The following is a 26,300-nucleotide window of genomic DNA, read 5'->3' as shown; positions in this document are numbered from 1 at the left end:
CTTCCCCCTACCCCCCGCAGTCAGTCAGCTAATTTGCATTAACACGGACACTAGCCTGTTTACCAGTTTTCAGATTCTTAACCTTTACCAATTCCAAGGCTGGACTCTGTCTTAAAGAGATACCATCCATTTTCACTAGCCTGTTAGACTCAAAGTTCTTTTGTCCTTCCATTACCAACCTTTGCTTCCACATTGAATCAGATGTCAAGTCCACTAAGAGACTACAAGACATATCCAAAATATCTAGACGAGACTTTAGCTGCCATCCCCTGTATTCTCGAGAGATCAACTGCACAACTGTTCTCCTGCTCTGCAGATTCAGCTATCCAGTTTTCCCTCTGAACCTGAGATACAGACTGTCTAGTCAAAGAATCACTGTGGAGACATTCCTGTCCCAACAACACCATCTTCTCAACAAGCTGGTCAAGCCTGTAGAGCTGTTCAAACTCTCTAACAATTTTTATACCGTCCTGAAATCTTCTCAAAGCTATCCACAATGGGTCTTTCTAAAGCAAATTCAGTGGATTTATTTTTACTTAAAAGACTTAGGCCATTAGTCACCAACACACTTTTTTCAGAAGACAAACTCTATACTACCAACAGTGACCCATTAAGAATCAATGGAAGTAATTATTTTTCACCCCCACTAGGTACAGCTATTGACTTTTTACAGACTTCAAAGACATTACTAAGAAATTCCTTCCCTCCTGCAATATTATGAACTGCAACCGATTCTTCCCGAGCTCTATCTCCAGAACCAACTTTGGCACAACAGACACATCACCAAACTCCTTCTGAGTTTCACTTACATCCAGAATCACCTCTGGCCCATCAGGAGGGTTTTTACACAACCCCCTTTCAGGCAAGCTGCTAGACTCCATAATTAAAAGGTTAGAAGTGTTCCCTTCTCCTTTGCAGCTCTCCTGGCTGACAACAGGCACAAGATTAGGAATAATTTCCTCCTTGTTACAAGTTTTCACACTGTCAGTGGGTAACGTAGTCAAATCACATCTGTGCTTTCCTTGTGCCCTGGCTATGATATCAACTGGATTAGACAAGGTTGTCATATCTTTACTCAGCAATGCATTAGCAACAGGCAAAACAAAAGCACCAGAATCGCCTGGTTCCTGGGACTCAATTATGACATTAACTGGATGCAACCTGATAACAATGTCATTATCCCTAGCAGACACAAACTTAGAACATTTCCATGCTGGGCTTCAGTTAAATCCAGAATCAGCTCTGGGAAGACTGATACATTTTCAGCCATCCTAGGTTGACAGGCTTCCTCTGTCTCCTTTATGGACAGAGAAGAGCTAGATAGACACTGTTCCTTAGCAGGCATGCTGCCGTTGCTCAAAACAGACAAACAATTGGAGAAATTTTTTCCTTTGCATGCTGGGACATGGCTGTTCATGGACAATTGCTTGGCGAGTGGGACAGCTTCCTTAACAGGAAAGATACTGCTCCCAACAGACAAACTTCTGCTTTTTACAGATAGTGGCTCATACTGAGCTACTTTAAGCAAATTACTGTTACCTTGTCTAGGCTCACTTTTACAAACTTCACTCACCAAGAACGTACCCCCTTCTTCCTCAATTAGGGCTTCAACCTGACCATCAACTTTAATTTGCTCTAGAGAAACATTTTCCTGATCAATGACTTCTCTCTCTGCGTTATCTAATTCCAGGTTTCACTTCTGAGATATTAGACAGACATTCAGAAACTTCGTTCACATATAACCTGCTTTTCTGTACAAACAGCTGTGTTCCTCAGACAAACATTTGAAGAAACCCTCCATAGGCAAATCATTGCCCCAATAGACAGTTTCATGATATTAACCTGTCTGCACAAAGCTTTAAAATCATTCCCTATTAAAAGATCTGAAGGAATTTGTATTCTTCGCTCCCACAATCATGGTGCCATCAAATCCCTTCCATTTAAGGTGGATTTTAGCCAAGGGCACTCTTACAAAATATTCAGATAAGGCTACAACAGTTACACTTTCACCTGGCTAATAATCTTCATCCCTGACGCAGTTCTGTCCTACCTAACCTGCTTGCAGGGATGGTTTGGGGAATCCTCCCCTCAGCCCAATGTAGTGCAGGGAATCTGAAGGAAGAGCTTTACAGTGTCTGGCTGCTACAAACTGCAAGCCAGGCCCCATTACAGCATGTGGCTTTAGAGAGTGAACAATGCAAAGAAAGTTAAGATAGCTCCAAAGTAGCTGTTAGCCGTTCATTCAAGGAGACAAAAGTCCAGTTCCTTGTGTGGGTACAAACATCTTTTTGCTTTGGATGGGCCACAGGACCTGGCAACATTCCTGAAGCAGATCGGGTGTCTGAAGTACCTCCAGGTGTTTGAGGAACAGGACATCGACCTCCGGATCTTCCTGACCCTCACAGAAAGTGATCTCAAGGAAATAGGCATCACGTGAGTCTCTGCAGTGTAGCCCCTTTCTTGCTGGGGCATACGAAGGAATCGGGAGAGTTCAGTCCTCTCTTCCAGCTCCCCACCAGGTTTGCACAATTCTGCCACTACCTTTAGTCTTGCCCTCCAGCCTGGGGATCCCTCACAGATCTTTCAATGTGCCTTAATCCTGGTCTACAGCAAGCGCTGTTCTTCTAGCCATGTCCCCCACCCCCAACTCAGTCCCTGCCTGCAACTCTCCTGCAGCAGTTAGCAGAGCCTTAGAGGAGAGAGTGTGATTGATTTTTTTTTCTGCTGTCTCTAATTATCCTTCATGCTCATTCCTGGGGTTTTCATGGGCCTCAGTGGAAGAAGGGGTAGGAGTCTCTGAAGCAAGGTCCTGGTGCAGTTTTGGTGCTAACTGCTTGCTGCTGTATCACCAGCCTGTTCGGACCCAAGCGGAAGATGACCTCTGCCATTGCTCGATGGCACAGCAATGCCAGGCCTCCCAGCGATGCCCTAGAGCTGGCCTATGCAGATCGGCTGGAGGCGGAAATGCAGGAGATGGCCATTCAGCTGCACAAGGTAAGGAGCCTGGCTCTAACCCAATCACATATTTACTATGGCACCTCCTGGGGGTGGGAAAAGTTTCTTAAGGGAGGGAGCTGAGGTAGTTTGGAAGGGATGCAAAGGGGTAGAGTAAGTTAGGTAACCCCATGTTGCGGGTTCTGCCACACTCTAACCCTCGCTCTCTCATGCTGACAAGTCTTCTGTGTCTTTAGTCCAATCCCAGCTGTCCGGGATGCTGGGCTGGGGATATCTGCCTTCCTGATTAGAATCTGCTCATACTGAAATGGGGAGATCCATGCAGAAATGTCTGTCAGCTTCGCAAACCCACCCTCCTGCATGGAAAGAAGGGGAATCTCTGAGATCAGAGCTGATCGTGCGTGGGAACCTTACCTAACTTCCTTCCCACCTGCATCTGGGCCTCGTATGGGTTTGGTGGGTGCATATGGTGCACTCTGCAACTTCCCAGATCATGATAACAGGAGGCTCCAGGGATGTTTCATGAGCAGTCAAGTGTCTGAGATTGCAGCATACAGGACTCCCCCTTTCAGTCCCTCCTCTCTTGCTCTCCCCCACTGCAGAGGTGCGAGGAAGTGGAAGTGATGAAGGGCCAGGTGTCCCAGGAGCAGGAGCTGCGGGCGGTAGTTGAGAGCTGCTTGATGGAGCGGGACGTGGCTTGGAATGATGTCCAGATCCGGCTGCGGGAGGCCCAGGCCATCACCAGGGACGCTGGGGTCCTGCTAGAGCAAATGAAGTAAGTTGCTCCAGGGGAAGTGGAGAACAGGGCCACTCCAGCAGAACCCAGCATGTTCCCTGTCTGATGTGAATGCAGGTAGCGCCCTTCTAGTGAGCTGCCCACACACAGTCCCACCACAGCATCTGAACCTCATTCTAATCCTCCCCCAGTGAGAACATTCCAACAGGATAAGCAGATACTGAAGCCCCTTCCTGGAGCACAGTAGTTAGGGGCCTTGCTTTCCAGAGCTAGAGTACTGCGTGTTCAACCCCAGTAGGAACCAAGTGCTAAGTGACTTGCCCAGTGACTTAGGGAGTCAGTGGCAGAGTTGGGAAGAAAGCTCAGGCGCCTTCCCACCACTAAAACCTGTAGTGCTTCTTCACTGCCACGGCACTCAGGCCTCACACTGATCACCAGCTGTGGTCAGGATGAAATTCACAGCCTCTAAATCATACAGCATTTCCCAGTGAGATGCACCAGGAGGGTTACACTTCACTCTGCATTGACCTGTCCTAGATACGCTAGCGAGCAGGACAACTCTGTTTTTTCTGTTTTTCTAAAAATATCCTGCATGCCGTAAAAATCCCATGTTCAATGGTGTTTCTGCTCTGGGGCTTAAGCTGATACTTTCAGCTCATCAGTCCTGCTGTGTTGGTCAATAAATTTAAAACCGGAAAATCTCTGTCCTTCATCCAGGGTTAGAAGCAACGTTCTTGCCCCTGGAGAAAGGAGATGCAGCATCGCTGAGTGCCAAAGGGACCTGTGTCCAGCCTGCCATAGCCAGAGGGGAGAGAATCCCTGGTATAGGCCTTTGAGGGCGTGGTGAAGAGAGGGAGTCCCAGAGGGGTCCCCCTGGAAAAATGAGAAAGGAGGCTGGTTTGAGATAACAGCATAGTGTTCCCCGACGGCACTTGTGTTGCCTCTGCATGTGGCAGCTGGAGTTCAGTGACTTCTCCAGCAGTTGTCCACAGTGCTCACATATATGTAGCACATACATTAAATAAGGTGTGTGCGTGGGGGGGAAGGGGCACGTGACCAAAGCTCAGCTGTGCAGAGGCAGTGGTCATAGTAGAGGGCCATCCACGAACGCCAGAGCAGCATGTGTTGCCTAATGAACGTGGTGAAGGGTGTGACAGGTTCAGTCACAGAGACCCTCTTGAGACTGTCACCTGATATGCTGAAATTACCTCTGAGCCTGTTTTGCCTGATGGCTTGGGACTCCAGAACCCTGCGTTGTTGAGACAGACAATGCTAGTCTGCTGCAACATGGACCTAGTCTGAACCATGCCCCTAAAGCTGCAGGCTCTAACTGAAAATCACTCAGCAGGTTATCTGTCTCCAACACCCAGACACCCAGTTCCTAATGGAATCCAAACCCCAAATAAATCATTTTTACTCTGTATAAGGCTTATACAGGGTAAACTCATAAATTGTCCGCCCTCTGTAACACTGATAGAGAGATATGCACAGCTGTTTGCTCCCCCAGGTATTAATCACTTAATCTGGGTTTGTTAATAAACAAAAGTGATTTTATTAAGTATAAAAAGTAGGATTTAAGTGGTTCCAAGTAATAACAGACAGAACAAAGTAAGTTACCAAGCAAAATTAAGCAAAACATGCACGTCTAAGCCTAATACGTTTAAGAAACTGAATACAGATAAATCTCACCCTCAGAGATGTTCCAATAAGCTTCTTTCACAGATTAGACTCCGTCTTAGTCTGATCCCAATACTTGTCCCTGCTACAGTTCTTGTTAGTTCCAGCTCAGGTGGTAACTAGGGGATTTCTCATGACTGCAGCCCCCTTGGTCCTGTTCCATCCCCTTTTATGGCTTTGGCAGAAGGCGGGAATCTTTTCTCTCTGGGTCCCCACTCCTCCTCCTAAATGGAAAAGCACCAGGTTTAAGATGTATTCCAGTACCAGGTGACATGGTCACATGTCTTGTGGGACCCCAAGCCTCCATTCTTCCTGGCCTGACTTACACAAACACAGGAAGGCTTACAAGTAAATAGAGCCGTTTACAACCAATTGTCCTGGTTAGTGGGAGCCATCAGGATTCCAAGCCATTATTAATGGCCCACACTTTGCATGGTTACAATAGGACTTTAGAATAATACTTCGTATTTCTAGCTTTAGATACAAGAATGATACATAGATGCAAATAGGATGAACACAGTAAATTATAAGCTTTGTAATAGTACCTTACAAGAGTCCTTTTGCATGAGGCATATTCCAGTTACATTATATTCACACTCATTAGCATATTTCCATAAAACATATGGAGGGCACTGTCACACAGGGTTTACCTATTAAGTGGCTATTTCACTTTTACCTGTAATGGTAAATCATTTTCTAAGATCTTTGTATACCACTTACTGGCTGAGAAGTCAGCTCTTTCTTAAAGCAGGCACTATTTTTATGGATTAAAAAGGACATTATTGACTTAACCCCATACGTTTTGAAAATGATTTTTATCTGTATTGCTGAATAACAGGTTAGGTTACTAATATGGGGAGATTTCTTTACACACACACCCTCGCCCACTTCATGCCACTTTGTTTAACACTTTGTATTTAGGGTGGACAGTGAAAAGAGACTAGTCGATTTCACCTCTGTAAACAAATCAGCATCTAGAGAACTTCGCTCCTGATTCTCTCATGCTTCCACAACGCTGCCCGTTCTGGTCAATCTTCCTAAAATGTGTGTTGCTGTCCTGGAGGCAGTTCCATTGGCCTAAGGTTTTGTAGACTTGTGGCTCTGACAGCCTGTGTTTGGGGCTATATTTGCCCTGACAATCCATGTCTCTTTCTTAAAACCATGGGTATGTGTGACATGTGTCAGCTGTTTGCCATCTGCCCCATTGCTGTGCTGGCTCTGCTCCTTTGAAGGTGGGTGGAGGGATCTGGGATTTGTCCCATTAAGGAAGCATTGAGCTTCTGTCTGCCTAGAGGAAGGATGTCAAACTAATTTGGTGCAGGGATCCAATTGCACTTTTCATTGTGGCATATGGGTCAGAATATAATGTTAGGACTCTGTGTGCCCCGTCATCCACAGCAGAACTGGTGTTGGTGGCAATGGCAGGATTATCCAGAGTAAAATCTGGCCTTTATATGGTGACTCAGTTTAGTTATTGTTAACTTATTAGGGACTTCATTGTCCACAGTGTAGTTGTAGCCATGTTGGTCCCAGGATATTACAGACAAGGCGTGGGAGGTAATATCTTTTATTGGACCAAGTTCTGTTGTGGGGGAGAGAAGTTTTTGAGCCACACAGCTGACTGCAGACTCAGGAAAGCAGCAGGTCACATGTGGAAGGTTTCCTTCACAATCTCAAGGCAAGACACTTAAATTCTCTCTTTTTAAATGAAAGTTGAGGTTGTGCACAGAGTCCGGGCTGATCTGTACACTGAAGCTTCACTGGCTTAACTAAAAGTTTAATGTTAAATTGGTGCAGCTTTGTGTGTGGACCCTCTTGCTTTGGTTTAAATTAAGAGTGTGTAACTTTGGGTGTGGACCAGGCTTGAATGTCATGTGGACCAGATCCAGCCTGAGGGGCATTTGTGTGAAACCCAGGCCTGGACCTTTCCCTGCTCATCCCTGCCTCCTTCCTTTTCACTGCCCCCTGCAGCTGTTCTGTTCACAGGGGCAGGGATTGCTATGGAAGGCACGCGGGGTTCTTGTCTCAGGCACATCTGCCTGGATGTAAGGGCAGTTTATATCCAGTGAGCTGCTTGCCCCAAGAAGCATGTGATCCCTTGACTGCCCAGGCAGGTATTTCTGGACACAGGAGGGCACTGGCAGGTGATTTCCCAGAAGTGCACGTGTCTTGCTAATAGGGGTTTGGTCTCATTTGGTAGAACCTGTCAGGCGGAGCTATGTTCCCGGCTGAAGGAAGGGCACCTGGCTGGCAGGATGCTGGAGACCAAGGCACGGCTGGGAGCTGGTGAGGGCAGATGGCCCGAGGGAGAAGGTAAGAGCCAGGTGCTGATGTGACTATGAATGGTCCAGGCTGCAGGGAACAGATAAGGCAGCAAACAGTCAGACTGAACGAACGCAGCCAAAGGGGTATGAGAGGCACCAGAGAAAAAGCAGATGCTTTAATAGATGAAGAGGGTGAAACTAATGAGGTGTCTGAAATGGCTGAGCTACCGAACAGATCCTTTAAAAACTGTCCTTAATGAGAGAGATTTAGAGTAAAATTTTCAAAAGCATCTAATCCCATTGACTTTCAGTGGGACTTGGGCTCCTCAGTACCTTTGAAAATAGAATGTAAGTTCCTAACTCCCTTAGGTGCTTTTGAAGATTTTTACCGCTGGACGTGTAGGAGGTGCTGGGGTCCTTGCAGATGTCACCATTGACAAGAACTAGGCGTGGGAGGGAAAACTTGGGAAAACATCCATCTGTGCAGACCAGTCGGCCTGTCTGAGCGTGTCACAGGCAGTTTGCTACTGATCTGACTGCTCCGCTGACAGCTGTTTATGAAGCTCCCTGGGGAGCTGGGGAGGTTGCAGAAATGAGAGGTCCATCTTCATTTCTTGTCTTCAAAACAGAAAAGCCTGGCAATTATCATCCAGCAAGTCTAGCTCCATTTCCTGGAGATTCTCCTCGTATTTGACCTATTGAGCATCTCTAAGGTGACGAGGTACAAACATTAAGCCAGGTTGCTTTATAAATAGCCAGCTGTGCCACTCAAGCACAATCCCTCTTTGGTGGAATTAGCGGACAGAGGGAACTTGCTGCTTGTCAGACATTTGCATTGTAGGAACTCATTTGATACAAGATCTCAGTAAATCAAAACCAACCAATTCAAGCTGCTGTGGGCATGAAGGCTGTGAGGGGGACTGAGCCCCAAGCCCTCGCTTCTCTGCTCTTGCCATGGAGAAGCTGCAATGGTTGGTGAGAATCTCTCTCTCTCTGCTTTTAATCTCCCAGGTCTAGAAGGAGAGTCAGTTTCCTTGAAGTCCCTGAGCCTGTTTGAGCTGTCAGCTTTCCTGGAGGAGCGTGTGGGAGATATGGGTACGGCAGAGAGGGTCTTGGGGGGATTAAGTCACTAGGATTATCCTGAACTCCCTCTGAAATAAACCAAAGGACACTTGGTTTCTAAGACAGGTCTTACTATGGCTCTCCCACTAATGCCAGATCAGCCCTGGATCCTTGTGTGAACCCATGGCCATCTGGCCCAGCTATACTAGTGAGTCACGCTGACACCTGTAGGCAGCAGGAGTAATTACTCTCTTCTCCAGCTGCTGTGCAGCACAAATCCTCCCTCCTATGCACCTCAAGGTGGCTCCTTCTTAGTCAGAATGAAGGACAGGAGCAGCCTTTCTCCGTGCCACAATAGAAACCGACTGGTGCAGAGCCTGGGGAGCCCTTTTTCTCTCTGTACTCCATCCCCTGCTAATCTACCCATGGTGAGGTGTGCTGGCCTCTTGCACTGGCCTTGCTCCAGCTCTGTGGCCAAGGAGCTGCCTTTGTGTGCCTCCAGCGTTCATGCCCCATTCTCTTGACTAGTGGAAGCTGGACCCAGGGGCAGGAAGCCAGCGAAGCAGTGGTTCAAAGGGTGGCAGGGTGTAGGGGGGGGGGAGAGACAGGAATGCAGCGACCCTACTGACTGAGCCTTTCCCCTGACCCTTGTCTTGTGGTGCCCTGGGCTGATGGCTATTGGGTTTTGCTTATGCCCTTAGGGAATGCCCTGCATTCTGTGACTCAGAACCTCACGCGTCTACAGGCCTCGGAGCGAGGCAAGCAGAGCTGGCCAGAGCCCTAATGGAGCAGGATGGTGAGTGGGGAGGGGTTTGGAAATACTGACCCATGTCAATGCCCATTAAAGCAGGGGCTGGCTAGACGCACTGTAGCCATGCAGCTCCTTCCAGCTCCCTCCCCCCATAGCTCTGCCTACACACCTCTGTCCTGCCCTGCCAAACTCCCAAGGGTTGCTGTCAGTGGTGGCCTTTCCATGTAGGCCTCTTGATTAGAGAGTTGCTGATGGGAACTGCAGTGAGCTGCTGTTCACAATGATGTTCCTGCTGCCCCCAGCAGAGGGTTAATTTTCCAATGAGCTGTGGGGGCTCTTGAACTCTGAGTGGCTCCTTCTCCCTTGCAGGAATTCTGACGTCGGGTGATGGTTCCACCCGGAAGCTGAGTGCCTGGGAGAACGAGCGCAAGGCTGGTCCGCCAGCACGGCTCCTCTGCTGAGAGCGCCGAGGAGGCAGGCAGGTGCCTGAAGAAGGGGGTCAGCCACCTGGGGATGGCGGAGGACGAGGAGTCAAGTGGGCAGACTGCCTTGGCTGGGCTGATCTCCAGGTTCCTGTCATAGACGGTTTGCTTTCCCTGTCCAACGGTTAGAGTGTTAAGAGCTGAAGCATTGGGGCTAATTGGCCTCTAGCTGCCCATGGAGAGACTGCCTCAGTTTCACTTAATGCTGCCTGATATTTTTACAGAGCCAACCCTTGTGTGTAGCAGTCAGATTCCCTTATGACCCTCCCCGCCACAACTCGTTCCCTCCGTTTAGTCTCTGCCCTCAGGCTGACCCAGCAAACATGATACACAGAGCAAAGGACGGCACAGTGGTGGCCGGTGGGGTGAGATCCAGTGCTTTAGAAGTGGGAGTTCCCCAAACTGCAGCCCTTATAGGATCTGGGCGATTGAACATAGTGAGCTCTGCAGCTGTAGCCTGTGGAGAGCTCCCCCTCCTGGCACCCTGCAGCGCTTCAGCTGTTACCAGCTTCTGAGGAGGCAGGAGCTATGGGATCACTTGAGTGTCCTAACCGTGCTTCTCTATTTGGTTATGGGTGCCGACCCCCCGTAGATGCTGACTTGGCAGCTGGCCCTGATCCTTCCCCCAGTCCATGAATGCCCACATTAAACCCCCAGGGTAGAACATTTCAAAGGCCTTGCTTCTGCCAAGCCAGTGTGCTCCCAGAAGCTTCTGCTGCAGGCAGCAGCTCCTGCTGGTGCAGCACTGGCCCCTTAGGACGAGGGAGCCAGGAGCCACGTGAGAGGAGGGCGTGTGCAGCTCTTACCTGATGTGAGTTTATACTATCCCCAAGCACTTCTGTGTGAGCTACGTGCTCTGTGCTGCCTGCAGGGCTTGGCCTTGCAATTGATGCTATAAAACCCTCCCCCAGGGTAACACCTGACCGTGAGCACTACAGCCCTCCCCTCTGGTCTGCCCCTGTGTGAAGCCAGTCGCAGGAGACTGTAGGCAGGAGTCTAAGACCAGGAGCCTGTTCCGTGGGGGATCCTCTCCCCTGGAAACCTGTTAGCTGGCTCCCCACCCTCCCTCAGCCCCTGGCTCCTGTTCTTGTGTCTAAGCCTCTCTCCTTAAGACTTGAGCTTGGCACCTCTGCCCCCATGAATGGGCTTCGTGCCTGCCATTTCTAGATTCCTGCCCTTCCTGCATGGAGGCTGCTTGTCCCCAAGGCAGCAGTCAGGGCTGCCCTCTTTACCCTGCACTCTGGGAGAGCAGGAGGGGCCTCCTGTTTTCTCCATGGGATGGGCCTTTGAAGCTGCTGCATGGGAAGAGTTGGAAGAAAGTTCAGCCCAAAGTGCTCAGGCTGGGCATGTTTGGAAATCTTGGCTTCCATCTCTTGAGGGTTTTGTGAGGCACCCTTTCTCATGGCGTCCGTGGGCCTGAGAGGTCAAACATGCTGCCAGGCAGCTGAGTCCTGCTCTCCTCTGGGCCATGGGCAGCCAGGCACTAGGCGTTGCGTTCTCCTTGTGCTTCTCCAACCTCCTTTGCCGTCTCCTCCCGCTTGGAGGTCCCCTGCCAGGCTGCTCGTCCCTTCATTTAGTGGACTGAAGCTTCCTCTCCTTCCTTCCTTCCAAGAACCCATAAAGTCCAAAAATGTTTCCATGCAGTCCCTAGCCCCTGCATTGGCCTCACGGCATGAGAACGCTGGGTGTGGGGGTTGGACTCTTAGACACTAGTACCGTGGGCTCTTGCAGGGTAACCAGGAGGAGGGCATGTGTGGGGCATAAGGGGAAGCTGCAGAGGCCTTTCTCCAGGCAGGCGGGGGAGGTGCTGTGGGTTGACAGCACAAGAATGAGCTGCAGGAAGACCAATTGCAGCGTGTATTGGCCCCTCACATACACTGCTCTAGCTCATGGAGTTGTCTTGGCCACTAGCTGCTCTGACCTGGTGCTGCTGCTGCCCCTGGGAGCTCTCAGGGGTAACGTTCGCGTGGCTCAGAGTGCACTGTCCAAGTGACACGATTTCCAGTGCTGTATAGTGATTGGGGCAGCCTTAGTTCTTGCAGCCCCCTGGACAAAGACTGTGGCCCTGTGATGGGGGCTGTGATGAGCTGGGGAAACTACTTTTCTCTTTGCTGATAAAGGGGAAAAAGCTGTATTTTATTTTTAGATCTTGACCACAAACCCCAAAGTGCAATACCGGCTGTGACTCCATCCTCGGAGCCAGGATCTCCCCTCTGCTCCGCTGCCCAATGCCAAAGAGACTGGACCATGCATATGGCCTGCAGAGTTAATCTCTGTGCCGGTGGAGCACTGAATTCGTTGTGCTTTGGTGTCTCCAAACCTTCCTGGTTTGGTTCTCAAAGCAGCCAGGAGAGGGATGAGTTTGCCACACCAATATGCTCGGTTGCGTCGCTTTGTTTGTACTTCTGTTTTCTCTTACACGTGAGACCAAAATTAATGCGCACCGTGTTTGGTGAATAAATCAGTGATTGGATCTGTCGGCACTAGCTTGGTCGGGTGGCCGGTTGCATGTTGAGCAGTGGAGTAGAGCCAGGTGTGAACAGGGCTCCCACTGCTGTGGCTGTGGGGAAGGGCTCAGCGCACTGCGGTTGTCCCTCTAGCTTCCCTAACTCCTGTGCTGGAGCAGTATCTCCATCACCTGCACGGAGAAGGGAATTGCTGGAGAGAGGTGGAACAGCAGGAAGAGGTGGTGGGAAATGCTAACACATGGGGTGTGATTTTCTTCTGCTCATGCTCAGCTTGCACCTAGGAATGGGGTGGGGGTGCAAAGGCCACCAGTTGAGCTTCCCTAAGCCATGCTGGTCAGGGACCTGCATGGCCCTCAGAAGAAGTTAGAGCCACCTCAGAGCTGCTCTGCCCTGCAGTTGGCTGCCATGGCCCCCTAAGGCCAGTAGAGCGTCACTGTGTTCAGCCACATTCTACACAGAGCAGCATAGAATGGAAAGACTATGGGGCTCCCTAAACATTTGTCATTGAACCCAGACTCCCTTTCCCCCATTGCTCTGGTCCTTCACGTGTCAATAGTCTAGTGACTTCGCCAGACCTCTCCATTGGAGAGTGTTTGCAGGGTCAGGTCTTAGGGTTTGTCTACACAGGGATATTGACTGACTTAGCAGTAGTGAAGTAATTCTGCTAGCGTTAGGCTAGTCAGCGTCCCTCTGTAGACAAGCTCTTTTGCAGGTGTCTTCATCAGCGTTCGGGCTGAGAAGAGGCTGTGCAGGAGGCGGTACATGCATCTCCAGCTGCCCACTAGCTCTTCCTGTCTTGCAAAGAATGGGATTTTTCATTGTGATTTGTTAAACAAAATGCCAATCACTCAGCTTGATGTGCAGCCCAGTGGCTAGTACCCACCCTCTGTGCTGGCTGTAGGGGCCTCTCTGGAGTATGGAGCAGCCAAACGATGGGGCATGGAACTGTATTTTATAAGAGGCTGAACTGTGCAATAATCTTAGAGAGACAAGGTGGAGGAGGTAATATCTTTTACTGGACCAGCTTCTGTTGGTGAGAGAAACTTTTGAGCCACTCAAAGCTCTTCCTTACCCAGCTTGTCTCTCTACTATCCTGGGGCCAACACAGCTACAGCATCACTGCAACCACTGATCTTATTGTCTGTCGTTTGGAATCAAATCGAAATAGCGAATCTCTGCAATTCTTCCCATATACACACACTTCCAAGGGGCACATCTTTGGCACTGCCTGACATGCTGCATACTAACTCTAGGCTGGTTCTGCAGCAGATGTGACAGTAGCATGTGGTGTTTTGTGAGATGGGTTGGGGAGCAGGGGGCTATCCCAACAAGGGAGCTTCTGGGCTAAATTGTGCTGCCTCCCTCTCTCAGCCTGATCACTTGGGCCATTCCCCTCAGTCTGTTTGTGCCTTTGGCCACTTTCACTGTATAAGCCTCACCAGCCCCAGCTGTGGGAGGAGAGCTGAGCATGTGGCAAAGTGCATTACAAATGGTTTAGAAATGGTTTAAGGCAGCATGGGCTTGGCCTCAGCACTGATTTCAGGCTGGAATTTACGCCGAGTGTCTAGCTAGTGACCCATGGCCTGTTTCTCATCTCCAAATCCCGTATCAGACTGTAGCGGCTTTCAAAATAGTTCGCCCCAGCCTGTAGCCCATCTGTGCAGAGACAACACCAGGGAGAGTTGGTTTATATCATTGTCTGGTTTTTAAAGTGGCTTGAGCTTAGTCTCTCTCCAGCCAAACCAAAGCTCCTTGATCTGCATGTTGAGGCCTATATGCAGATGTCCCACACTGTGTGCTTGATAGTTGACCCTGCCTGTTCCTCTAGAGTTGGCCAGCACTGTCCGTGTGCCACAGAGCTTCCTGACTACTTTTTGCCTAGCTGGGAGCAATGGCGGATTTAGAGTTAGTGGGGCTCTGTGCACAGCTTCATTTTCGGGTCTCCCCACTCCCCCAGGACCCAGCCAAGAAAAAGAACAATCTCTTATCTCCCTTGGGCAGTGTGGCTCCCAAAGCGGCCAGCGGCTCCTGGGCGGGCTGGGGTCTCTGCATGCAGCTGTCCACAGGCACCACCCCCATAGCTCCCATTGATCACAGTTCCTGGCCAATGGGAGCTGTGGAGTTGGCTCTCGGAGTGGGGGCAACACGTGGAAACACCCCTCCCCATCTCCCCTCCAGGGCAACAGGGACATGCCGGCCGCTTCCAGGAGTGACGCGGGCACGGAGCTACCTTTGCCCTGATGTGCTGCTGCTGGCACATCTCTGCACGCCCCTTGTGGGGAGGGGGGCAGTGGTTCTCCGTGTGCTGCTTGGGGTGGGGACAGTGCGTGGAGCCCTGCCAAGGGCATGCAGCGACGTGCCAGCAGCCAGCCACTTCCGGGAGCAGCGTGGGGCCACCATCCACGGAATGCAGGCAGCTTGCCTGCATGAGTCTTGCTGCGCTGCTGGCTGGGACTGTGGGGCAGGTTGTCAGATGCAGTTTGTCCTACATTTTGGGGGCCCTCTGTCATTGGGGGCCCTGTACCACCGCACTGTTTGTTTCATGGTAAATCCGCCTCCGGCTGGGAGGGGCTGGCTGCCCAGCCATCAGTTGATTTCAGACTCTATCCAGTAGGACCTGGGCAGACTGCTGTGGAAGCCTTACGGCAGCTGAGCCCTATACAAATGTTTCTGTGAAACTGGGAGGGAAGGGGGCCATGCAACGGAAGACGTTCATCTTGCTGGCCCCTTGGAGTTGGAGAATCGTTCCATGAACTGCAGTGGCCTTTGGCTCAGGCCTGAAAGAGACACAGACGCTACAGCATGATGCTAGCATGGAGGAGAATCTGGCCAGCCCCATGGCTCAGTGGGGTGAGAAGCTGCCTGCTCTGAGCGTGTGGGCCTAGGTGAGTGAAATACAAAGCCAAGGAAGAGCTTGTGGTGTTTTGGATTCTTTGCAGGGGGTTATTTGTCACTCCTAGGGTCAACAGGGTTTGGTTTTCACCTGCTGCTCTGGCTAAGGACTGAACATGGTGCTCTGTGCAGATGGAGGGGGGGAGGGTGCCCTCTTGAGCCACAGGAGTGAAACAGGTGCCCAGTAAGAAGCCAGTCAAACATTTGCCTGCTTGATTCAGGTATTCAATTCCCAGCTCATGCCTTGGAGCTGGTGTTCCCCTTTTCCCTCTGTGCCCAGGTGGCTTTTACCCCACTTGGTCCCCCAAAACAGCAGAGCACATTTCCTTGCTGAAAAAATAAACCTTTATTTACATGTGAAAAGACAATGTGCAAAATGCTCTGGTGCTCCTTAGCAGCTGGCTAGCTAACGAGGGCTCCTGCAGAACTTCCTCCAGCCTCAAACCCAGGTGCAGCTGAGCCCAGAAACAGCTAGGATGGCTCCTTGCCAGCCTGTAAAAGCCCAAGAACGCTCCCTCTTGCAACTCTCTGGAGGGGCTGCATTATCCAGCCCCTCCACAGAGCACTGCATTGGCTGGGGCACTTAGACACTGCTTGCAACCAAGAGGTCACATAGGCTCCTGGCAAGTTGCCAAAGGGACCACCTGGATCTAAATTGCATAAAGTGAGAGATGGGGGCAGCCTGCCTCCTCCCTGGGAGCTGTGGTCTGTTCTGCTGCTGGAGCATTGCCTGAGAGGAGCCATGGTCCTTACAGCACACGTTATTCTACTGAAGGTGAGGGCAGCTTTGGGCAGCATTCTGGCTGCATCTGACCTCTGCCCCCATGCCCGGAGTCATATCCCTGCCCTTAGGGGAGAGGGCTCAGAACCCGTCAGGTACGTGTAGCTCCAGCAGTTGGCAGCTAGTGGGCATGATGGTGCTCTTTATCCACCAGGAGATGGGGAAGTGAAGCCCTGTAAAGAAAGGTCTGTGCACAAACTGCATGGGCCTGAGGCACTTGGGCAGCAGCGGGCAACACCACTGGTGTGATTTACAGCAGAGCCCATGGGGTCTGGGGGAGCTCAGGGCTGTGAAGATGAAATGAGGCTCCCGCCACCTCTCGAGCACCAGTTGCAGTCTGCCCCAGACCAGAAGCTGTGCTCAGCAGAGGGCTCTGGCGTGATCTAGGAGAAATGCCTTGCTGGTCCCAGCCCACTTCCTAGCACTCCAGGATCCACATCACAGGAAGTGACCATTGGCTTCTCCCCAGTGCCTGCAGCAAGGACACAGAGAACTGGCTAGGCTATGGAGACTACATGCCCATAGTCCAAGGTCAGGAGGTCCCAATCTGTGGATGAGCAGCCGACTGGACTCCAGCCCTGTCAATCTGGATTCAGGGAGCCTGGAGAAGAGCATGTTCTGCACTTCCTCTGGGCATGTAGCTGACTGTACTGCCCCAGCCAGTCCACTGCCACCTGGGTTGGAAGCAGGACAGTTTGCAAATCCAACCCTTTGCTTGGCAAGCTCCAGAAGCTCCTGCCCTTCCCTGGTGCCAGCGGCAGAGTTCCTGAGCACAGAGGAGGGTGAGCCTGCCTGTTCAGTTGTACCAGCCTAGCACTTTTCAGTTTCTGCAGCTATGGAAGAAAGGGGGTGAGCACTGGCCCAGGCAGAGAGAGGAAGGAGTGCCCAGGGGTAGGGCACTAGCGTAGGACTCGTGGGCAGATCTGCTCAGGCCTAATGTTAAAGCTTGACCCAACCCAGCTCGATCACAGCCGACCCGAACCTGACCTGAGAGGGGTGGGGTGGTGTCATGACTAATGCAGCCCGCCCTCAGCACTCCCATCAGGTTACCAGGGTCTAATGGAGTCGGCCCACTCACTGTTAAGAGGCTGCCTGCCCCAAGCCTGCACATATGCTATATGGATTACCTGCCCTGAACCCGACACTAGAGGTGGATGCGGCTCAGAGGACCAGCGGGTACGGGCGAGAGCCAGGTTCAGTACCCAGCACTGCCCCTGCCTTCCTGCCTGACCTTGGGTCACTCGTGCATCTCCCCAGCCTCAATTCTTCATCTGTGAAAAGTGGGGACAGCACCAGTCCTGGGAGGCAGGGCCGTGCTCCGAGAATAAATACGTTAAAGAGGTTGAGGTACTCAGAGGCTGTTGTGAGGGAGATCGGCGAAGACAGTTGGTGCTGGGCAGAAGGAGGCTCTGAAGAGGAGGAGAGCAGCAGGCTTTGGGGCTAGCTGGGCAGGGTGACGGGAAGGTGAGGAAGGCAGACAATGATGGAGCTTTAATTTGGATCTACTATGGGGCTGGGGAAAGGGGGCTGAAAGCCTCCAGCACATTGGGCCTGGAGAAGTTGAGTGATGCAAAGAAACTGGGTTTCTGAGCACCCACCCACCCCTGAGGCTGACCTCACAAGGCTAGACAAGTCAGCTGAGCCATGTTTTGCCAACCACTCTGACTTCCCTGCTATTCAGCTATGAGACATCCATGTCAGGCAGTCACAGTCAGCCTGCTGGTCGCGTATGGGTCAGTGACAGGCAGCTCAAACCCACAATGGGGTTCCCTGGGGCTAAGTATACAGGCCTGTCCCAGCCCTCCAGCTTCTGAAATGTCTCCCCAGCTAGGGAGAGCAGCACCAGGAGAGGGAGTAGGGTGTCCCTGATTTACAGGGTAAGAGTTGCACCCCAATGGATCAGATGTGTGAGCCTTCCAGCTCACTGCATGTAGGCCTGGATCAGTTGTGGCTAAGGGCTAAGCCACAGGCCTAGCTCCACTTGCAGCCACACCCTAACTGTTGTCCCCTACCACACAGTGATCACAGCAGCATCTCATTGCTGCAGTCTGGCCTGTCCTTGGACAGTTGTGACCCAGTCAGACTCCATTCCCGTATGCTGAGGTTTCCATGTCTCGCTCCAGCAGGGGGTCCGGCGACAGCAGTGCTGCTGGGGATGGAGGTCCGCTGGACGCAGTGCTGCCTGATGAAGGGTGCATCCTGCAGAGGTAGATTTCAGGTGCTGCACCAGAGGGCCAGGTAGCAGAGGACACTAGCAGGAGTCAGGGGGCTGTTTCCCCTCACCCTCAGTGTCCTGTTATACAGTGCAGCATAAACAGCTGGGTCCCATCTCGGGGCCTCCTGAGGGTATCTCCACAGCTGTGTGTCCCTCGCCCCATCAGAGCGTCAGGAGTGGCTGTTCAGCTGCATTGTAGGCCTGCAGCATCCCAGCTTCTGCTCCTCAGTTCAGGCAGTGCTTGCACCAGCACCCATGGCTCTCAGATGCAGCTCTGTTTTGGAAACACGTACTTTGCCCTGCTGCAACTCTGGACCACCAGATGCCGTGGAGGGCAGGGCCAGGGATGGAGAACAGTGGGCCCAGCTATCCAGCTGGGCCCACTGTTCTCCATCCCTGGCCCTGTCCTCCACGGCATCTGGTGCACAGACAATCCCCAAGGCCTGTGGCTACAGGGATGCAGTACTAGGTACATCCCCTCCAGGGCTCAGGAGCATGGCTGGCCTCTTGGCCTACTCCCCCAGCCATCAAGCTGGGGGTGGCCCTTCTCCTGTGGCTTTCCCAGGCCGGTTGCCCACAGCAGGGCAGTGCAGCCATCACTGTGTGCAGCAGAGCGCCGGATGGTCAAGCTTCCAGAGCTGCCATTTCTTCTTCATTTCTGACTTCACCTAGGAGGGAGGAAAGGAGCTTGTGAGCTACTCTTCTCCTTCACAGCCTCTTGGGAGGTTCACGGCTGCTGCCCCAGGCCTGCGTAGGACTTACGTTCCATTAGCCCTAGAGGTGCCAGTCAGGATCAGGGTCTCAGAGGCGTGGGCCAAACTCAGCACAGGTACAAGGCCCTGGCTTCAGTGGAGTTGCTCCAGGGAGGAATTTGGCCCATGCAATAGGAAGAGGTCGTTCCTGCCCCAAAGGACTGAAAAACAGCACCACTGTGTTCCTATGCGAGCTCTGAGGCATGCTGGCCCACGGGCAATGTGGCCAGTTCTGCAGCATGGCCTTGGGCTGCCTTTCTTGCAGAGCTGAGCTGCTGGGTGCTCTGACTGAGACAGAGGATTGCACTCTGGGAGCTGTGGGTGAGGCCTCCCCTTTGTATTAAACATGGGTGTGGCAGCAAAAGGAAATAGATCTCGGACTCCTGGCACGGTGGCCCTGGACTGCAAACAGGTTGGGAGTAGGGTTGCTAACCCTCCAGGATTCTCCTGGAGTCTCCAGGAATTAAAAATTAATGTTCTGAGACGAAACCTCCAGGACTGCATCCAACCAAAACTGGCAACCCTAATTAGGAGCCATGATACGAGGCAGCCCCTACCTGAGCTAGGCTGGATGCATCCAATAAAACCTTAGATTTTTAGCTCGACAGGCTCTTAGTGGAATCAAAGGCTCTAACCACCCAGGATATCCAGTGGTGCATGGTCTCTGTGTTCAGGACACAGCAACTCAGCAGTAGCTTGGCAGGAGAATAACGGAGAGAACGCCCGAGCGAGACACCCAGGGTTGGGCTACAGAGCACAGCTCCAGGTTACAGCCCCGACTGCAGGTGTTTCCGGGGTCAGAGAGCAAGCCCCCAGCAGGGAGCAGGACAAAGGGGCACCTACCTCTTTATTGGCAAAACAGTACAACACAGCAACTAGGAAACCCTGGGGAGAGAGCACAGGAGTGAGCCAGGCAGCACAGCAACCCTCCTCCCCATTGAGAAGATATCCTGGCTTTGCCAGGCCCTGGCACCACAGGGCCAGTTTCCAGGATGCGGCTGACTTCAGCTAGAGGGGAAAACCCTCCCGCACCGTGATGCAGCGGCAACTCGTCCCGACATGCTCACCTAAGTCACAATCCCCCCAGCCAGTCACACTGCAGCGTTACAACAGGACAGGGATGGTATGGTTCCCTCCCTCGGCCCACAGGTCCATTCCTCAGGGACAGGCCCCTGGCCTGTGCCTGCCAGGACCACGCTCTACCCAAATGGGGCTCTCCCTCCAGTACGTGCAGATGCCATCGCCAGGGATGGACCTGCTGTTTCCAGGCAATGAGATGAGGCGGGTAGAGCCCAGGAGCGCCAGGCCAGCCACACAGGGCTGTTACATGCTGAAAGGGGCGGGCCGAGCAGACACAGAGGTGATTGGAGTGTGGCACAGTGCAACACTTCAGCTGCCAGATGCCACTTTGCACTTCGTAGCTGCCGGGAACAGTTTCGCAGGGGCCATCAGTCCAGGGCATGGCCCAGCCTGCCTCGAGCCCAAGGAAGGCAGGTGACTGTGTGGGTCCTGGGGCCCCTGAGCAGCAGCCCAGCTCAATGGCCCACTGCCCCACAACACCAGCAGTGGGGCCAGGGGAGGGGCTGAAGGGCTAATGTGGATGGACTGGAGGGGAAAGGGCCATGCTTTCCCCTGAGTGATGGTGGCACAAGGGAGGGGAAGAGGGGACAGACTTTCTGCTCTTGCCTGAGGTGGGGCTGCCCCAGCACTCCTGGCTCACCTGGAAAGAGTTGAGGAACAGCGTGAAGAAGACTTTGATGTAACGCAGGATGCCTGTGGTCTGCTCGTCTGTGGCAAAGATGAAGACCACCTCGTGGATCCCGAAGAGGGGGATGAGGGTCAGCGTGGCCTTGGCCAGCCTGAAAGAGGACGAGATCCCCCTCCCAGAGTTCATGTGTGTTCATAGGGGCAAGAAAGTAGGGGTGGTGTGTGAGGAGAAATACGGTAACATCTGTGCTGAGGGCCAGAGGAGATAGATGGAGTGCTAGTCCCAGCCTGGCCTAAAGGCCTGGGGTCTCATGTAGGTGTATTCGCTGCCTGCCCTGCCTGGGAGTGAGGAGGATTCACGAGCTACCAGCCATGTGCTGCTTTGGAGCTGGGAATCGTTACTGCCCAGGCTCAGCCTGAGCCCGCATGGGGCAGTGGAGAGTTGCCTGTTGGCAAGCAGGATGATGCTCTGGGAGCAGACCAGGGAGCAGCTGGGAGGCTTTGCTGTGGGGGCTGCACTGTATTAAATGGGAGATGTCCTTCCAGCCCCTAGAGGGGTCAGTGAACCCATCCACCCAAACACCACCATTGCCCCTGCCTGCAGCCACTCCTGCCCGAGAGGGCAACAGGTCCCAGCATGCCATCCGGTCAGGCTGCTCAGCTGAGATGGAGCATGGCATGCTGGGATTGGTGTTTGGCATGGGCAACGGTGGCCACAACAAACTCCATTTGGTACCAGTGATGGAGGAGCCATGGGCCACACCCCTACATTGATAATGAGACTCTCAAGTCAGGCAAGTGGGCGGTCCAGCTTTGGCATCCTAGTCTTTAGGCGTACATGGGGGGAGGGAGCGTTCAGGGGCCTGTGATATACAGGTCAGACTTGATCTGTTGTGCGCATGCGTGCGCGCGCACACACACACACACACACACACCCTGTGCTAACAGCCACTTGCTAACACAAGCTGCTGTAATGGCTGACAAAACCTTAGTCCTATTTGTGTGACGGGGTTGCGTAGCCAGACCTCCGAGGGCATGTCTACACTGCATTATGAACCCAGGCTTGGACTCTGATGTGAGCCTAACCCCTACTACAGCCCACAAATCTGTCCAACTCAGCCAGCAAGCACTCAAGCCCGAGTCCCACAAGGGGGTGGGTCTGAGCCAGCATCTCACTGGGACTGGGGTCCAAGCCCTGTGATTTTGCAATGTGGATGGAGTTCAAGCAATAGACCTGGCTCAGGCAGTCTGTGTAGTGCGGGATGGAGGTGCTAGTGAGACCCAGGTCCAGGCTTCCAATGCAGTGTGGACACAAGCACAGGCTTGGACACACCGAGTCCACATGTGTGGGTCCCACCGACCTGGGTTTACAATGCAGGGGAGCTAGATCCAGAATGGCCGGCGCAATAGGCACCCATTGGGAAGTTATTCCCAGCAGGCGCGCACACAGACAGCTCACCGGAGCTTGTAGTCTGCGTAGCCTTTCTGGTTGGCACGCAGCTTGGCCAGGATCACCTTGAGAATCCTCATGAAGATCAGCAGGTTGATCTGTGGGGGGAGGACACAGAGGGTTACTTCCGCATTCATCCAGGGTGCCCTGCATATTGTCTGGGCCAGGCTTTGGGGGGTGTAGGCTGAGCACCCCCCGTTATCCTTCCTGGGCTCCCCAGGTCACTCTGACAGTGACGGGCAGGGGCAGCTGAGCATGAAGGGAAGCGGGTGATGCTCAGTACCTCTGGAGGAACGAGGGGAAGGGACATGAAGGGAATAACAGTGAAGGCAGGAATATCTGTGGGGCAGGGAGCAGCGTGAACGTTCCCAGAGACTCAACAGCGAGCTCATCGGCACGGCCTGGGGAGCCACTTGGCCCCCACTAGACTCACACAGCCCTCTCCAAGCATGCACTGGGCTCAACAGAACATGTTGGATGGAGTCTCTGGGGGCCTGACTCTGCTTGCCCCGACATCCAGGTCAAGAATCTGGAGGGGCCAAGGCCAGGACCCCACATACTGGTGTTTCTTTTTTAATCAGAGAGGTTCAATTGGATTAGTTACTTGGCAGGGACGAGTCCTCTTTTTTGTCATCCTCTAGTGGTTAGACAAGGAGACTGCAAGCCCGGAGGTGTAGGTGCTTGATCCTGACTGGCTGAGTGCTCCCCAGAGCCTCAGTTTCCCCAGCTGTTCAGTGGGATAATGATGCTGAGCTCCCTCCTGGGGCAGGCTTGTGGGGAAGTCATTAGGGAAGGATGCAGTGCTGTGGATTAGGGATGGTGATTTCTACAGCAGGAGCTGCTGCTGTCCTTGGGCCATGTTCAACCTCTGAGCTGAGCCAGACCATCAGTGACTGCAAGAGACTAATTGCTGTCATCTGAGAGACACCATGCCTCGTATGTGATCCCTGATCACAGACCTCTGAGATCACCTACCAGGGATGCCAGCAGGATAGGAATCCTGATGATCCACCAGTAGGCCATGTTCTCATTCAGAGCCCAGCACCTGTGGCACAAGATAGGCATGCTGTTAAACACCAGGGAGCCAGCGAGCAGGAGAGCCGTGCTTCATCCACAGCCAGAGTGGGGCCAGGTGAAAGCACTGCCACTGGATCATTGGGACGTCCCAGCCCATTGGACAGAGGCACTGCCCCTCAGCACCAAAGGCCCAGGAATGACTATCACCAGCTGTGCCAGCCTGCCCATTTTCCAGGGGTTGGAATCCTTTTCCGTCTCACCCATCCCCGGAGCTAACCTGTCTGCTTCCAGCAGGGGCCGGGACAGGGACTGCAGGAGCCTGGTGAGCTGTGGGCTAGTGAAAGACAATCTCTTTCCCTGCCCCACATGCTGGAGGGTGCCTCAGACATGCCGCAGTAGGAGCTTGGAAGGTCAGGCCTGTGTTTCCCTAATGGCTGGAGCTTGTTACCCCCAGGAGTCAGCCCACCGCCAGGCCGGGTATGGGCTCCTTTTCATGTCTCCTCCTGATGGTGCTGGCTGGGCTATTGAGGCTGAGAGCTTATCCTCAATAGCTCCGTGGCTTGGAAGATGGAGCCGTTCACTCCTGGGCCCAGTTCCAGGGGCCCAGGACAGCAGTGACCAGCCTTGTTTGGTGGCCTGAGGGAAAACAGCTGGGTGGTTCTTTGCTCTGTTCCCACTATGCAGAGACCATCCCAGAAAGCACCTCCAAGCACAGCACTCATGATTAGGGTGACCAGATGTCCCAATTTTATAGGGACGGTCCCTATTTTGGGGTATTTTTCTTATATAGGCTCCTATTACCCCCCATCCCCATCCCGATTTTTCACACTTGCTGTCTGGTCACCCTACTCATGACCAGCCCTGCCCCACCAGAGAGGCCAAGCACTGACCAAGCCCTGGAGGCTGAGTTCTTCCCTCACCCCTAGGGGAGTCACACCAGGGCCAGGGTGGGCCATAGCAGTGAAGGAATCAGATGCCTCTCTCCCCAGCAGTCAATTCACGTTGGTTTCAGTGGAAGAAACCAACCTCCCTGCCTTTCCCATGGCTGCTCTGTACTAGAACCCAGGTGGCGCAAAGCATGGAGCCTGGCTTACTTGGGGAGCACAGCAAGGAGCGTCTGCACTTACTCTGCATTCTCCTTCAGATATTTGGCCACCAGCCACGGCACCACGAACACCACAGGGGTTCCTGCAAGTCACACAGCAAACCCTGTGAAGACCAAGCACCTGCCTGAGCTGAGACAGCAGCTCTCACAAACTGAGGGGGTGTCCTAACCCCTCTCCCCTCCCTGATCCAGGAAGGGACCTGCCCCTGCCCTCCGGGGGATTCTTGTCCCTGGGGGACTGAGGACAGGCCAGGACCCCAATCCTCCACTTTCCCCACCTAGCAAGGGTTTCCTGTGTCATGTGTGCACCACTAGGGGTCACCACTCATCCATGTCACTAAGTTATTAACCCTCCTGGTGAGGTGCTATCAGCTGTGAGAAGTGATCCTGCTTTAGGGGCATGAGCTGCTGTCTGATGGGCACGTAGAACCAAATGGAAACCACTTGGGTGTCAGTCCATTGCCAAGTCGTCCAGGTGGGGAACCTGGTGGTTACTTGCCCACTTGGCTGAGTCTCTGCCTCGTTGAACCGCCCCAGATCCCCCTGTGCTCCCCGATATGTCCTCTGTAATTTTAGTACTCACTTCAGCAAACACCATCTGCACATACCCCCAGACCCCTGCCCGCGCAGGCCCGCACATGCTACCTGACCACACCACAGGCACACACCCAACTCACCCATGCCATATGCATCCCCACACTGCCTACCCACACCTCATGCCCACACCCTCACCACGCTGCCTCCTCATGTGCACACACCCACACACACCCGCCACACACGTCCAGGCCACGGTTCACACTCATTCCCATTCTCCTTCTCACCCCAGCCTAAGTACAGGTAGAGCATGTAGTAGTTCTTCTCGGAAAACACCGCTCCAATCAGAAGCTTGTACAGGTAGACAGCTTCCACCAGAAACCAGTAGTGATTGGCTAGAATGCAGTATTGCATCATGACTTGAGCCACCCGGCAGCCAACTGCAGCCTGTGGGGAGGAGTCCCAGAGAGAGAGAGAGAAAGTGACTGTGCAGGAAGAGGAGACTAGGATGCTCTGAGCTGGGGACCTGGGACTAGAAGTGCAGCCAGCTGGGATATGCCTAGAGCACTGTCTATTCCACTACGGAGTCTCCATTAACCAGCACACCCTGTGTCCTCCATGACACCAGGCACAGCCCGCCGCTGGGTAGGCTAACATGGATGTGACCAGGAGTCGCAGGGAGATCCAGGCTACATCACTGCACCGGAGGGCACTCTCCCTTGCTGCTCTGTTCTGGTGATCCTGTTCACATCCAGGGCTTCATCTCCCAGAGCAAAGTGCCCCACTCTCATCCCATCAGAAACACGGCCAGGCAGGCTATTGGGGAGAGACAGGAGGGAAAGCACAGCAGATCTTGTCCAGCAGGGGAAACATCATCCCTTGGCTCAGTAATAGGGTGTAGGAAGCATTTTCAGGGGCAGCAGGTGATTTGTTCTATGGCACTTTTCTATCATGATCCCCATTTTACAGATGTGGAAAATGAGGCACAGAAAGGGGACATGATGTGCCTGAGATCACCCATTAGCAAAGCCAGGGAGAGAACTCAAGTCTCTTGAGTACCAGGCCAGTGCTCCAGCCACTGGGCTGCCCCACCCCGAAGGAGGAGGAAGGGATCCATCAACTCAGATTGTGGTAGGCCAGTGAAGAAGGGGCTGATTTCCCCTGCTTTGTTGGGTGGAGGTTTTTAAGCTCAGCACCACAATATGTGTGTGATTTAGGATCCTCAATAGCTTTTAAAAATTCACCTGTGGGAGATTGGCAGAATCCCCCCTCCGGCTGAGCCAATAGATGCACCCACCCAGAGGGTCCTTCTGAGTGCTCCCAGGTCCAGGTTGGGGCTGGGGGTGCAGTCCCTAGGTGCTGGTGGATCTGAGCTCTGACTGGCACTCAGATCCACCAGCACCCAGGGATCGCATTCCCAGCCCCAAGTCAAGCCTCCTTGCCCAGCTGTTG

At 53.0% G+C, this 26,300-nt stretch overlaps 2 protein-coding genes across 6 annotated transcripts in view; one reads left to right on the top strand and one right to left on the bottom strand.

Moving 5' to 3' along the window:
* Positions 1 to 12,400, top strand: part of ANKS3 (ankyrin repeat and sterile alpha motif domain containing 3) — a 35,470-nt gene extending 23,070 nt beyond the window's left edge. For 4 of the 5 annotated variants that reach the window (XM_050968202.1, XM_050968203.1, XM_050968205.1 and 1 more), the window contains 7 exons: positions 2,309 to 2,433; positions 2,853 to 2,994; positions 3,558 to 3,730; positions 7,569 to 7,681; positions 8,644 to 8,727; positions 9,396 to 9,490; positions 9,815 to 12,400. In XM_050968202.1, the coding sequence (XP_050824159.1) occupies positions 2,309 to 2,433; positions 2,853 to 2,994; positions 3,558 to 3,730; positions 7,569 to 7,681; positions 8,644 to 8,727; positions 9,396 to 9,478 (720 nt within the window). In that variant the 3' untranslated portion in view covers positions 9,479 to 9,490; positions 9,815 to 12,400. The other variant, XM_050968204.1, reaches the window with a different exon arrangement.
* A 6,379-nt stretch (positions 12,401 to 18,779) lies between these two features.
* Positions 18,780 to 26,300, bottom strand: part of LOC127058449 (glucagon receptor-like) — a 39,931-nt gene continuing 32,410 nt past the window's right edge. The window contains exons 8-14 of the mRNA XM_050968519.1: positions 25,136 to 25,295; positions 24,337 to 24,397; positions 23,168 to 23,237; positions 22,202 to 22,290; positions 20,756 to 20,894; positions 19,879 to 19,920; positions 18,780 to 18,951 (exon numbers count right to left, since the gene is read on the bottom strand). Of these exons, the coding sequence (XP_050824476.1) occupies positions 18,880 to 18,951; positions 19,879 to 19,920; positions 20,756 to 20,894; positions 22,202 to 22,290; positions 23,168 to 23,237; positions 24,337 to 24,397; positions 25,136 to 25,295 (633 nt within the window). The 3' untranslated portion in view covers positions 18,780 to 18,879. The remainder of the gene's footprint in view (positions 18,952 to 19,878; positions 19,921 to 20,755; positions 20,895 to 22,201; positions 22,291 to 23,167; positions 23,238 to 24,336; positions 24,398 to 25,135; positions 25,296 to 26,300) is intronic.

The sequence above is a fragment of the Gopherus flavomarginatus genome, chromosome 9, assembly GCF_025201925.1.
Source record: "Gopherus flavomarginatus isolate rGopFla2 chromosome 9, rGopFla2.mat.asm, whole genome shotgun sequence".
In the NCBI taxonomy this organism is placed as follows: Eukaryota; Metazoa; Chordata; order Testudines; family Testudinidae; genus Gopherus; species Gopherus flavomarginatus.
Note: the sequence above shows the minus strand (reverse complement) of the source record. Positions and strands in the feature narration are given on the sequence as shown.